The sequence below is a fragment of the Pristis pectinata genome, chromosome 6, assembly GCF_009764475.1.
Source record: "Pristis pectinata isolate sPriPec2 chromosome 6, sPriPec2.1.pri, whole genome shotgun sequence".
Lineage (NCBI taxonomy): Eukaryota > Metazoa > Chordata > Chondrichthyes > Rhinopristiformes > Pristidae > Pristis > Pristis pectinata.
This window is the reverse complement of record NC_067410.1, coordinates 41277811-41293167: the sequence shown is the minus strand read 5'-3', so window position 1 is coordinate 41293167 and position 15357 is coordinate 41277811. Positions and strand designations below refer to the sequence as shown.

Sequence of the window (15357 nt, the reverse complement as noted above, 5' to 3'; positions counted from 1 at the left end):
AGAGGAGGTGGTTGAGGAAGGTGCAATAACAACTTTTAAAAGACAGTTGGACAGGTACATGGATAGGAAGGTTTAGAAGAAATATTGAAGGTCCTGTTTCCATGCTGTATGACTTTATGTACAAAGATCAAATAACAACTGGTTAAAGCAAATCATCTGACATTGTTCCATCTCAACAAAATGCCCAATTTGGTTAGAGATCTATCTAACCCTGAAGAACACAAGAAAATAGGAGTAGGTCATTTAGTCCCTCAAGCCTGCCCCACCAAACATTGCTGATTTATGTTGACCTCAATTTCTCTTTGTTAGTTCCCTATAGCCCTCAATTTGTCAATCTTTCAAGTATTTATCTATCTCCTCTTAAGCACATCTAATAATCAAGTAATTTCAAGCAATTTAGTCTTCAAGTGGTCCAGCACTAAAAATCTTGAATACTCCATCTAATTGCAAGACAACATTATCATAAATTTAAAGAATGTTGCAAATACTTAAACACCAATGTAGCATATAGTCAAATAAAAGGTTGAGTAGGTGACATTTACTTTCAGATAAATGATTATCAATCACTCAACCACAAAGCATGCATCATTATTGAACCAAAGCACTTGACTCCTGGAATTAAAATTCACCCACTTACAATCATTCTGTTGCAGCCCCAACAAAATTGCTCAGCAACCAGAGACCTTCCCTACATTTATGGTGGTACACCCATTAAGGTTGTAACCATTACTCAAGTATTGTGTGTAATTAAATGCACTATGTACTTGAGCACAAAATTAGTGCTAATCATTAGAGGACTCATGTACTCAAATCCACTTCTTATCCAGTCATAGCCTGAGAGTCACCTGCAGTGGTTTTTCTTCCCACTCCTATATTTTTACCCTCCTTGATTCTTCAAACAAAATGACTTTGCTCTCTGCTATTTTTCATCTAAATATGGTCACTCAACGAAATTAACCAAACACATGTCAGAATCCACTTCTACACCCAGCTTCATCTCACTGCCTCCTCTCAACCCTTCCATAGCCTCTGGCTACTTGTTTGGCATTCAGCAATTAGCATATTTTTTCCAAGTAGGTATTCAGAAGACAATATCCATTATCTTTGGTCTCCATCACAAATTCCATTCTCTTAACCACAGGTTCATCTGCTTTCCTGTCTGTTTGCATTTTTGGCATCTATTTTCACCCATAGCTGAGCATCTGACCTACCCTGAGCTTGTAGTTTTTACTTAGCAAAGATTCTCTAATCTCATCATCACCTATCCCTCAACTCAACTGCTGAAATTCTCATTCATACTTATTGCCTCAGTTTTCAGTGATTCATAGAACATTACAGCACAGTACAGGCCCTTCGGCCCACAATGTTGTGCTGACATTTTATCTTGCTCTAAGATCTATCTAACCCTTCCCTCCCACATAGTCCCCTATTTTTCTATCATTCACGTGTCTATCTAAGAGTCTCTTAAATGTCCCTAATGTATCTGCTCCCACAACCTCTGCCGGCAATATGTTCCATGCACCCACCACTGTGTAGATAAATAAACGGATTACCTCTGGCATCCCCATTATACAGTGGCATGCAAAAGTTTGGGCACCCCAGTCAAGATTTCTGTGAATAACTAAGCGAGTAAAAGATGACCTGATTTCCAAAAGGCAAAGTTAAAGATGATGTTTCTCTATTTTAAGATTACTTTTTTTATTTCTATCTTTTACAGTTTCAAAATAACAAAACAAGAAAAGAGCCCGAAGCAAAAGTTTGGGCACCCTGCATGGTCAGTACTTAATAACACTCCCTAACTCTCCAATCTGTCTTGCGTCCTCACCACAAAATTCAGCGTCAGAGGTTTGCAAAGGAACATCTGGATAAGCCGGATGCATTTTGGAAACAAGTTCTGTGGACTGAGGAAGTTAAAATAGAACTTTTTGGCTGCAATGAACAAAGGTATGTTTGGAGAAAAAAAGGTGCAGAATTTCATGAAAAGAACACCTCTCCAACTGTTAAGCACGGGGGTGGATCGATCATGCTTTGGGCTTGTGTTGCAGCCAGTGGCATGGGGAACATTTCACTAGTAGAGGGAAGAATGAATTCAATTAAATACCAGCAAATTCTGGAAGCAAACATCACACCATCTGTAAAACAAAAAAAGCCAAGGATGAAAAGAGGATGGCTTCTACAACAGGATAACGATCCTAAACACACCTCAAGATCCACAATAGACTACCTCAAGAGGCACAAGCTGAAGGTTATGCCATGGCCCCCTCAGTCCCCTGACGTAAACATCATTGAAAATCCGTGGATAGACCTTAAAAGAGCAATGACTCTTAGCTGGCTACAGAAAGTGTTTACAGGCTGTGAATACTTGCCAAATGGGGTGCTACTAAGTACTGACCATGCAGGGTGCCCATACTTTTGCTTTGGGCCCTTTTCCTTTTTTATTTTGAAACTGTAAAAGATAGAAATAAAAATTTTAAAATATTAAAGAAATGTGTTATCTTTAACTTTATGCCTTTTGGAAATCAGGTAATCTTTTACTTGCTTAGTTATTCACAGTAACAGAAATTTTGACTAGGGTGCCCAAACTTTTGCATGCCACTGTACCTTTCTCCAATCACCTTAAAATTATGTCCCCTCACGTTAGCCATTGTTGCACTGGAGAAAAAGTCTGACTGTCCACTCGATCTATGCCTCTTATCTTGTACACCTCTATCAAGTCACCTCTCATCCTCCTCCTTTCCAAAGAAAAATGCCCTAAGCTCACTCAACCTATCCTCATAAGACATGCTCAATTCAATTATCTCTCAAGCAGCCTCGAAACATGCCCATCATCAAACCAAGCACATCTATGCTCCGCTGTCCATATCTCTGCACAGTGCCATTCACCTTTTACTTCTGTACTACATTAGCTTAGATTAAAAATCTCATCCTGTATTTTAAACCCATCCATGGCCCTCCCTTTCCCTAATTCTCTACCCTCTTCCAACCCTACAGAATCCCACAATATCTGCACTTATTAATTTCTGATATTACATATACCCAGATTGGAGGTCGTGCATCCAGCTAGTATGCCCCTATTGATGACACTTAGTCAGAACTATAACTATTGTGGAAAGATGGAAAATGGAGGCCTTTGCAAAGAAAAATGTTAATTTGTATTCTATGAACTTGGATCACTTTGCTATTTTTCTTCCTGTTTGCACAGGAATTGCAATGAAGCATACAATCAGTTTCAAGACCTTATCCAAAGCTACTCTGCGCTAACCCCTTTCAGATTCAAATCAACTTTCCAGCAACGTAGCATGGGTGGAGGGAGGGTCCATCTGGTAAAAGGTACTGCTTGGTGGACCTACCTTGACAGTTCCCTAAATTGATATTTATGACTGCAATTTTCCATTGGGTTTGCTGTTTTGCTCCCATCAATTACAAGTATCTTTGAATGTTAATGCAGACAAGTTTTGTTTTTACATTACCCTGGACAAGAGCATTTCTTCTGTCAACCAGAAAAAAATTTAGGTGCTGCTTCAAACCATCACTCACCCACAATGGAATTTCATGTCTCTGTATTTATTGAGCCATTTATTGATTTTAGTCAGCTGTTTGTTTTGCCATTGTAAATCTCCAATTCTGTTCACATATGCCTATGAATCATTAAATGTTGAATGCAACCCTTTAAGGATTAATAAAAGCTAACTTCAACACTTGTTCATCAAAAAAACAATATTGCCAGTTCTTAAACTTGGAAGACTGTGCCATGTTACTCATATTTTTTTAAAAATGAGGAAACTATACCTAATGAAAACTGATTCTACCAATGACTTAAACCTGAAAATGTGTCTTCAATCATCCACTACACTTGTTCAATTAAACCCAACAGGAGTTGCCTACATCTTTGTGGGATATGTGAATACCATTTACTTTTTTTTTACTTATTTAATTATTTACTATTCCTCCATTTTTGGATTGTTTTACAGAAACAATTTACCAACATCACTAAGCCTTCTTACCACACCAAGATATTGACTTGGAAGTATAATCTGATAGCAAATAATCAACATAAATTGATGAAAAAATTCAAAATAAAAGCAGGATCTGCTCGAAGCACTCAGCAGATCTAGCGGGAAAGAAACAGAGTCAAAGACTGTTCATTAGAATTGGAAAAGTGGGAAAACACATCTGCTACAATTTGCGGTAGGGGTGAGTGGAGGAAACAGAGGATGTATGTGATGTGGTGTTATGTGTGTGATAAAGTCATCAAGGTAACAATTAGCAGTTTGAGACTAGAGAGAAAAAAAGCAAATTGGAACTTATTACTGAAACTCAAAGAAAGGCAATATAAGCTAAATTTTAAACAGTGCATTTACTCATACCTTCAACAGTTGTTGGACAAGTTGAACAGGATCAATGTCCTAAAAAGAGAGACACTATGAAAGGTAAGAATCATAATAAACTTTTAAAAGGTGTTCATTGGACTCAGCTAGTATGTACTTGTTCCATGGACTATCATTTAGGAGGAATTAAGGTCTTGGGGAGGTTGAAGAATATTTTACTAGGATGATACCAAGAACACAGGTTACATGGGGATCTGACAAAAGCTACACTTGTTCTCCTTATATCAGTTAAAGGGAGATTTAAGTATTTAAAATCATAAAGCATTTGACAGGATAAATGAGTTCACTAGCAGATGAGAAAATAGCTAGAGATTACAGAGTTAAGGTCAATGGGTAAAAGAACAAAAGGTAAAAAGGCAAGAGGCAAACAGACAAGTTCTGATGATGGGGAGAATACTGTCTGACTAGTTGCATCACGGCCTGGTATGGAGGCTGTAGGGGGTTTAGACTCGGCCAGCTCCATCACGGGCACAACCCTCCCCACCATTGAGGACATCTTCAAGAGGCAGTGCCTCAAGAAGGCGAAATCCATTACTAAGGACCCTCACCATCCAGGACAGGCTAACGGTTTTGCACAGCCTTTCTCAGTTTGGGTGCCAATAGGTTTCAGAACTTTCATATGAAAGCACAAGTTGCAACTTACTAGCCTCATAATTTTTATCAACATACCTTGGGCATTTCCTTTTGGTCAGTGTCCTGAGCTCAATGGGATTTCCAACATGAGGTCTACCAAAGAATAATATAGTTTCAGCAATTCAATCACTGTCCTGCTTAGGCACGCAAAGAAATGCTGTAAAATTAACTGTAACTGGATTTCATTTAAATCTGAAGTTGGTTTACACTTGTATACCACTAAGATGCAAAAGACTGTATCCAATTTTTTGCACATTAATTTTGTCTCCCTCCCATAGACTTCTAGCCTTAACACTTAGCACAATCAGCTAATTTGCAAAATAGTACAGCAAGATTAAGTTCATCGTCTTCCTCTTATAGCTTCATATATGCACATCCAGGAGGGTGGATAGATAGCCATTCGGAATCCTGAATGATTCTTTCCTCTTCTAATCTGAAGGAGCAGAGCCTCTTGTAATTCTAGCTAAGACTATCCATTCAGCACAAACCTCCTTTTGACTTAAATGCAACTACATTAGCAAAAGCAACATCGCATTATTTAATCACACCAAACAAAAACCTGAGTTGTAGTGCAACATTCCACCAGTATGAACTTCTGATGAATATTTTCCATTAGCTAACATGACAAAGAAAATCATCACATTACCAGGAAGTCGTCTTCTGTGAATTGTCTGCTGTGCTTTCCATATTTCAATAGTGATGACACATAATTATCATTGGCTGTAAAGCATTTTGTATGCCTTCATATTACGACAGCTTTTCATTTTCCTTCCTTTTTTACCTCTCCAGTTGAGATTGGTATCTCAGGCAAGCACAGACATGGCCTATTGCCCTACCATTTTAGGATAAGTAACCAAATCACTAAGGTACTGTGCACCATGAAAACAATGACTTATTGGCACAATGGAAGATGAGGTCAAGATCCTTGACAAATTAATCTTCAATAGTCAAGTCTTACAAGATACTCAAAGAAACTTGCAATTGAAACATGCTGTCATCAAAGGGGCAGCACTAAAATATGTGCAACCAGATGAACTAAAGCATGCCACAGCAAGACATAATAATAATCATCACACTCTGATATCGTAACATCAGATCAGATAGAAAATTGTGCAGAGCAGGGGCAGATGAAATTTAATCATGGCATGTGTGAGATGATACATATTGTCACTGTTACCTTCGCAGTGCCAACAGATTATAGGGCTGGGGGGGAACTAAATTATCTATTTTCTAATGGATGCAGAGCCTTCCATCAGGAATGGTCTTTCATGGTATGCACAACAATACTCATAGCTTATACTATTAACATCGACTCAGTAATCATTACTAGAGTTAGCTGAAACATGACTTTGGCATACCACTTGAAGAGAAAGAATTCATGCCTTTGTGGCAGAAACCCTTACTGTTAGAGCAGTATGGTTCAAACTATCAGATTTAGTCATAATGAATCATCAGTGATTTCACTTTCAAGATGCACATTGATGAGGTACTTCTCAAATGTCAGAATTGCACTGCCTCCATATCAGCAGATCCAATAAGAAATCACCTTAATAAACCCTAGATTTGCTGCCATGTGGCAACGTCTCAGATCAAGATTACAAATCACAATTCTAAAAAAAAATCAAAATGAGCTCTACTCATAGTCACCCACAACCTGTACATTGTTCACAAATACAAGACTTTCATGCCATCAATGTTAGGTTCTGAATGGAAGCCCTAAGTGCCACATGAATGCCATCTATGACATCCTAAACATTGGGGAAACTGGCAAATCCATGCATATTAGTGACTCTGACACATTTATGCTGACGGAACAGTGGAGGAAATCATTTCCCTGAAACGTATAGCATTTGTTGCATCAGTAATATCACTGTGAACAGCAACTGAGATATATGGCACACATCAGACAGAAGTGTCTGGAATGATCCCAAGGCTATGAATCAGAATATAACAGTAACTTCAACTGTCAGGGCAGCTCTGATGAGTACAGCCCAAACTCAAGCCACAGAGTTTTGTATCAACTACCTTGTTAGACCTTAACTTCTATGGACACAGCTCCTCAGGGAGGTCCAAAAAGGACAACGGGTCCCTGTAGCAGGTTCAAGGGCTTTGGTAACAACTCTTTTTATGCCTTTTCTCACTGGGTCAAAGGCATTTGTTTCAGTTTCAGTTCTTTCAGCAACACCAGATGGAGTATCATGCACATTTTCATTGTAATGTTTCCAGGTTCAGAAGCCTCAGGCTTGTTTAAGAACAGAATTTAGAATAATAAATCAACCTCGGGTGTGGGGTGCCAAGTGCAGAAGATGCAAGTGAAAGTGTGAATGTGTTTAAAAATTGTCTAACTGCAGAGCAAGCATGGCAATGAAAACCTTACTGGTTTATGAGTGGCCAGTGACATGCGTGATTTGGAACATGACTGAATTTCATGTAGCTCTACATGAGGATCGACATCCGTTGCATGTGTGGCACCAGAAATTCATCACCCCCCAGGTGCAAGTCACTTCAGTGAATACCCAGATGAATTCCCAGTCTGATGCACAATAACCCAGTAATGATTCTTAAAATTAGGTTTTACTCCAGGACGAATTTATTTTTTTTTAAATGGCATAAAGCTAAAACAAAAGTGATCACATTTCTAAGCCACTTTGTCTTGTGGCAATTCAGTCTTAAACCAATATCTCCTCCAAATTATGAATGATTCTAGCTCAATAATTCAGTGACTTTATTGGAGCTTCAGTCAGGTAATGCTTGGTTGGTCAGTCTTGAAAAGACAGTCAACCTCAAGAAGGAATATTTTCAGGGATAGAGGTAAAATATGTCCATTGCACATTCTCAGGCAGCCAAAAATTCTAATACTAACATAAAAATATAATTTTTAACAAATGTTTACAACATCACAGTATCACACACACACATTTACAAATGTTTATATAATCTCAGCAAATGTTCTTGTTGTCCTGTGTGTATACAGACTACCTTACAAAAACATATTAAATGCCAAAATCATTCATTTGTCACCAGGTTGTCAAATCATTTATCAGAAGAACAAAACTGAATTCAAGATCAAATATTAAACTGTTCCGTGTTATTTCCCTCTCAATATTAGAAGTCTTTACCACCAAAGCACCTGGAAAAAAAAAGCAATTCCCCTTCATCAACTCATCTCCAACTTTTTAAATTGTCAACAATCTAGGACATTTTCAGATTACAGTTATGAGAGGCCACTTTTCTAATTGACAATATTCTATCCCTTATCAGTTGTGCTTTATAATTATAAAGAACAGTACATTGTGGTATTTACAGTTTTCTGAATCAATCTTACCTCTACCAGATGTGGAGTTGGATTGAAGCCACACATGTTGCACACTTGGACTTTGCATTCAGTGCAGTTGTTGAAGTTGGGAGACTGATTTGATCCTACATTCAGTTCTGTTTTACATAGTGGGCACAATACTTTGGGCTTCGTGGCTTCTTTCTGTTGAGCAACTGGCTCTGGTTTTGCTTGTTTAATTGAAGAGACATCCCCAGTTTTAACTTGCATTCCTGGTATTGAACCCTGCAACTTAGAACTCAGTTCTGTGCTTTGATCACTGAAAACTATTTTTGGAGCCTGTTTAGCTGCAGACCCTTTAGCAGGTGATTGCTGGCCTGGTGGAGTCTGTTCTGGCTGTGTGGATATAAGGTTTGTAGCTTGGTTTAAAAGGGAAGTTCCAAACCCAAAGAGTTTACCAGTAATACCCTCCTGGTCCTGGGATATACTGGTAGGGCCAGCTTGTGTTCTTGCTGGTGAACCATCTGCTGTTCTCTTTTGTTCTGCAGGGGAAGGCTTAGTTTGCTGACTCTGACCCATAGGTCTGGTTGCCTCTGATGGGCCAACAGGCTTTGGTTGGCCATGAAGGTGTGGTTGAGACTGATCAGTTGTTGACCCTCGCTGTTCACTCTGACTGGGTTGCACCTTGGTCTCAGGTCTGCTCTGCACACCAGATGGCACTTTAGGAAGTTCCCTTTTTACCGGAGTGGTCCTTCCTTGTTGGGGGACGTGATCTGACTGAGGTGGTCTCTGCACATTTGCTTGTGGTTCTGTTTGGGGCTGGTGTGATGGAGAGTGTAACTGCTGATGACTTTTGGAACGAGGTGCAGTAGTCATGTCCATTCCCAGTGCTCTCTGCATCTGACAGTTTAAGCACAACCATTCGTCCACCTACAAAATAAATAAAAGTTCTGTTAGGCCATCTGAATCATCACTGGTTATGATGCAAAAAAAATTACTTGAATTTTTGTACGGTAAAACAGAGTGAAAATGCTGCAAAGTGGAGCAGTTCCTTCAGTTTCCATTCATTCAGAGGAAATTCGGTCATAACACAGGTGATTTCCCTGTTCATTGTTAAATAATTCAATGAGGACTCCACTTGAACAAGCAGTGCTTCAGTGTACTATTTCATCCGAAGATTATTTCCTACAATGGAGCATCAGCCAAGTTATAGTTGTCTAGAAAAATCATAGAAATTAAGCATATCTTGAAACACTGAATATCCCCAAAATAATCTTTATATTTTCTGCCTTTTTCAAAACCATAAATATGGCCATTTGTTTTTAATTCTAAGAATGCTTTTGTTTTGTGGTGTAATGTCTTTTCAATCAAGAAGCCAGACATTTCAATGCCAGCTATCACAAGGCCTTCTCATCCAAAACCAACAATCATCCTGAGCTCCTTAGTCATTTAAAATGTAAAGATTAAAGCATAATAAAAATAATCAAGCCAGTATCCATTTTTAAAAAGTGGGAATAAAATAGTCGAAAAAGTTGGGGAGATTTTTTATTTTTTTTACAGATGTTTAGGTGACAGTGAAGCAAGACAGTTCAACAGCCGAAAAAGCTAACATCAATCACTTCAAATTAGTACAATTATTATCCAATTTGCTGCAGCGATTAATTCAGGGAGTGTTTGCTTGCTTAATGTAATCATTTTCTCTAGTATAGAATTAGAGACAGCAGTACTTGTGTGTAAAGCTTCAACTCTGATGGAATGAGTGTGAACCCATTGTTCCTGTCAGATAAGTGAACTGGATGACAAATGCTGGAAATAGGTTTTAAAAAAACAGTCATTCTACATCAGCACATGGAAGGAAAAAGAAACAAAAATCAAAAATACTGGAGGTGTTGGAAATCGGAAATAAAAATGTGAAAAACTCAGGCCAGATAGCATCTGTGGAAAGAAAAAAAACAGTTAACATTTCAGGTCCAGAACCCTTCATCAGAACTAAGAAAGAGAGAAACAAGTTGGTCTAGGTAGCAGAGAAGGTGTGGGAGGACAATTGGTGGAACAAAGGGAATTTCTCTTTCAGGTGAAAAAATTGGGCAGTTAAAATCAGATTAAGCTTCCTTGTCCATGTAACATGTTGTTAACCTTGTAAGGTCTGTGTAATGGTGTATAGTCTGACTGCACAAAAAAAAATTCAGAAAATGATGGCAGGCAAAAATAGCCAAAAATAAAAAGTGAGTTATCTGAAGCTGGAGAATTTGATAGAGTCCTGTAGGCTGCAGTATGCTCAGGCAGGAGATTAGGTATTGTTTCTCGAGCTTGCATTGGGCCTTGCTGTACTAGTGCAGGAGGTCACAAACAGAGAGGTCGGAGTGGGAGTGGGGTGGTGATTTAAAGTGGCAGGCAACCAGAAGCTCAGGAGCTCAAAGTGATCACCCAACCTGCATTTGGTTTCTTCAATGTAGAGGAGGCCACATTGTGAACACCAAATCCAGTGCACGAGATTGGATGTGCAAGTAAATCACTGCTTTGCCTGGAAAGATTGTTTGATGCCTGGAAGGCAGGAAGGAAAGAGGTGAAAGGACAAGTGTTGCATCTCCTGTCAATGTGGCATTTCCCATGCAAAGAGTAGCAAGTAAGAAGTCAGGAAGGGAGTGATCCCTTTGAAATGCTCAATGGGGAAGGGAATTTGTACTTGATGCTGGAATCTTGTTGGGAGTTGCCACAATTTGTGAAGGACAATCTAGTGAAGACAGTGCAGGAAGCAGCACCAACATACCAGAGAAATAGTTGGGTGAATACACCCGTGTAGGACTGAAACAAGGACTCCTCCACATATCCCACTGAGAGATATGTGATATGTGGGTACCCATAGCTACACCTTTGATCTGGAGAAAGTGAGTGGAATTGAAAGAGAGGTTGTTTAATACAAGGACAAGTTCAGCCAGGCAAATGAGTGTGTTGATGGAGCACTGGTTGGGCCTCTGTTCAGGGAAGCAGAGGCAAGGAAACCAACAATGCTTCTGATGATGTTAGAGCTAAATCATTACCCTCCAACAGATTAAACATTTTAATCATAAACACTATTTGAACCTTTCTTATCGGTTCAGATACTGATATGCACAGTATTTTCTGTAAATACATCTGTCAGTAGTTGAGGCTGGCCCAGCCACTATGATCTTAGTTCTGCATGCATTGGTCAAGTAGATTCAGTTTTTGTTTAAGAAATTTTGGTACTAGAAGTTCACGACATCCGTACCATTTCAGTTCAAAATAAACTTTGCTACTATTAAAATTAACCCTTTCTAAAAAGGAAAAATTTGCATCAATATAGCATATTTCATATTCAGAAGATCCCTACATACTTATGAAATTTAGTCAAATGTGACAGCAGCTTTGCAATCAACAAGACATTTAAATCCATCTACTTTGTGATCTTCCTCTCTGCCCTCAACACGTTCTTTAACGCTCGTTTCTAATCTTACATTCTTGTCTCCATTGTCATTTTATTTCCATCTGAACATTTATTTCAGATTTTGTTACTGCACAAACAACTTATTTTCCTCAAAGTGCTAATTTCTTGAACAAAGGAAATGTCACCAGTTAACTAAAGAGCATTGTTGCCGAGGTTTCGAAAAATCTCTGAACCATAAAACAGAAAGACAACAAGCTGAAATGAAGTGTTCATAAGAATACATGAACATGATTAGCAGGAGTAGGCCATCTGGCCCATTGAGCCTGCTCCATACTCATCAAGAGCATGGCTAATCTACTGCTTCAGCTTCATTTTCCTGTGAAATCCCCATATCTTGATTTCCTTAATATCCAGAAATCTATTGATCTGTTTTGAATGAACTCTATGATGGACCCTCCACAACCCTTCAGAGTAGAGAATGCCAAAGATTCACCATCACCTGATCGAAGAATTTTCCCCTCCTCTCAGTCCTAAATGAGCTAATCTTGGTTCCAGACCCCTCAGTCAGGGGAAACATTTGAAGTTAATTGATTTCAGCCACCATGCATCAGGCTCTTCACTCATTCCAACACCAGGCATCATTACTAATTGACTGTGTTGCATCTTCTTTTCAAGAGGCTATACATCCTTCTCAACTGATTTCAGCCAGTATACCAGCAGGAACACAATTAACCCCTAGCCTTGTTTAAAGGCAGCAGAAAGAAAATATCAATCTGCCCTTCCAGAGATGATTGCTGATTGTAATTTTTTTTATATATGAATCAGGATTGGCTGCAATACTTCCATCAGCAAGTTCCTCACTCACAGGAATTGTATTCCAGCATAGTATGTAATTGCATTCAGGAGAGGGTGGGAAGGTGGGTGGGAGTGAAGAAGATGTGCTCCCATGACATGACTTTTTTTTTCCTATCCAAAACTGGATTGTACCATTTTGCATAATCCTTATGATCTAACTTTAACTATGTCAGTTATGGGCCCTGATATAGTGTTAATTATCCAAGAAAGTTTATCTTAGCAGCAAGAGGTTTCCCGTTCTGACTGTATTAGGCAGCCACTATAATTTTCAGCATGTAACCTTCCTTTTGTCAGGAGGAAAGAGCACATTATTTGAGAGGACTCCTGATGATGATAAACATTTAAAGCTAAACTTGTACCTGGTAATATTTTTAGCACTGGCAATATTTAATACTTTGATGTATTCTTTTAATGTGCAAACTAATGTGAGTAACCTGACATATCAAAACCCAAACTGTGCTGAAAAGGAGCCCCTGCTAGAGAAGGAAGTAACATTCTACATTTTGACAGCACCTCCCAAACCCATGACCTCCACCACTAAGGGGACAACAGCTACATGGAAACACCTCCAGCTGCAGCTTCCTTTCCAAACTGAATTATTTCCAGACTTAGAAATATATCAAAGTTCCTTCATTGCCATAGAGTCCAAGTCCACAGTCAAAATAACACTCCACTCCCTTACTACCTTTAACAATATATTGGGACAGATCTTTGCCAGTAACTGCAAAGATCACTAGCCACATCATCATGAACCACAATTACTTATTTCAGCCTGGTCTGAGGTACAGATGTCCTTTAGGATTCTTTCTCAGAGCTCATTCCAAACACTCAATGCAGGGCAAGGTCTCTCTCAGAGTAACTGTCCAGCCTGTGAGGGTCGACCTTCATAGTCCTCAGTTGCAAAAACTGTCAGCAGTCAATGACTTTGACATTTAAACAAAAACAAACACAGGGCATCTGTTAAAAAGTTAAAATTATTCCAAAGATTTAAATTTAAAAACATAAAGATAACAATTTTAAAACATTTAAATTAATTAAAACAAATAAAACTAAAGGTAGCTTTTGTGTTCCTGCTTAATACCCTCCAACAGCTGTCTCCCTCCTTTCACCCTCCCCTTCCCCCACCACACTCCATCTGCTTCTCTTTTTTCCCTCTCTGCCTTCATCCATCATCCACCTGCTTCCACCTCGCAACTTCACCCCTTCACTCCCTGACCTGGCTCCACCTGCCCATCATCGTTCAACCCTCCTCAGTCTGTCAATCACCCCAGGCTCCTGTCTCACCGCTCCCCTCAGCCCTGATGCAGGGTTTCAACCCAAAACATTGGCAATTCCTTTCCCCTCTGCAAAAGATGCTGCTCGACTCACTGAGTTCCTCCAGCAGACTGTTTGTTGCTCCAGATTCCAGCATCTGCAGTCTCTTATGTCTCAAATAAAAAGTTTTATTTATCCTACTCCTGGTAGCCATGCATTAAAACAAGCCTGGTACACAGGCACCATGTGTAATCCAGCACAGGTTCAGTGAGCTGATTTCCCAGCAATAACATCAGAGGAAAGTACACAGTTGGCACTGCCCTGGGTGACTCTGTGTCGTCCACCTATGTCCTGGGTCACCAGTGTGCTGACTAGAATGCTGCACTTCAACCTATGTTTTGGAATAGCTCAGTTTTGGGCTTGCTTGCTTGTGGACCATGGTGGAAGATCAGCCACATTAATTCAAAATAAAAAGTGTAAGAACACAATGTAATGAAAGGAACTGATTTATTAAGTTCGAATTTGGACAAACTGTTTGTAAGTGTAACAATATCAAGGCACAGTTCCAGTGACTCAGGTTTGATCACAACTTCTGGCACCGTCTGCATGGAGTTTGCACATTCTCCCTGTGATCACATGGGTTTCCTCCAGGTGGTCTGGTTTCCTTCCACATCCTAAAGATCTGCAGATTGGTAGGTTAATTGGCCAGTGTACATTGCTGCGTGCGTGTGCATGTGCACGCGCACGTGCTCATGTGTTTGGTTGGTGGGAAAGTGGGGAGAACAAAATAGGATCAGTGTATGAGTGGGTGCTTGATGGTCTCTGACTCGGTGAGCCAATGGGCCTCTTTCGGTGTTGTATGACTGACTCAATTGCCAAAATACAATACATATGTAACTTTTGCAATGGTATACATGATACCTGGAGTGCTATTTGCAACTTCAAATTCCTGAGTGTAAATCTACAAAATCAAAGAAAAACAACTGTGTGAAAATGAGGTCACGAAATTATGAAGGAGAGACTCTAAAGGTTTTCAAAAGATTTTAAAATGGCATGCATAAGAATAATATTTTCATTACAGTGCTCATTAGTTTTACTCTGATCAAAAAAGAATTGATCTAAAGAATTCACACTTGCATCATACTAGTCTTGTGCCCGGAGTATCTTGATATGTTTAACAGGTATTGAAAAGCTACTGAAACAAAGCACCATTAGCAAGTAGTGAAACTTAGTAGACAAACTACACCAATGCCCCTGTGTATATGTTCTTACACTTAAAAATCTCACATTTATATTAATACATTTTTACCATCCAAAATTAAAACTTTACACTAATTTGGAAATCTTCCAATCAAGGTTTGGGAAGAATAATTATGAAATGTCAATAATAAAATGCTTGCAACCTTCACAAATGTTAAAATGGAGTTGCTGCAGGATTGACTGTGTTCTATGCACTTCGTCTGATATGGAACCAATTTAAAAGGCTGATGAAATGCTGTTATCAATGCTGATCCTCAGTATACAGGCGATCAAGTCTGCTGTGCCAG

At 39.2% G+C, this 15357-nt stretch overlaps 1 protein-coding gene across 4 annotated transcripts in view; it reads right to left on the bottom strand.

Moving 5' to 3' along the window:
- The window catches only part of LOC127571451 (protein bassoon-like), a 389147-nt gene that overhangs the window by 333209 nt on the left and 40581 nt on the right, over positions 1-15357 (bottom strand). For all 4 annotated transcript variants that reach the window (XM_052017819.1, XM_052017816.1, XM_052017817.1 and 1 more), the window contains exon 3: positions 8347-9225. In XM_052017819.1, coding sequence (XP_051873779.1) covers positions 8347-9225 — 879 coding nt within the window. The remainder of the gene's footprint in view (positions 1-8346; positions 9226-15357) is intronic.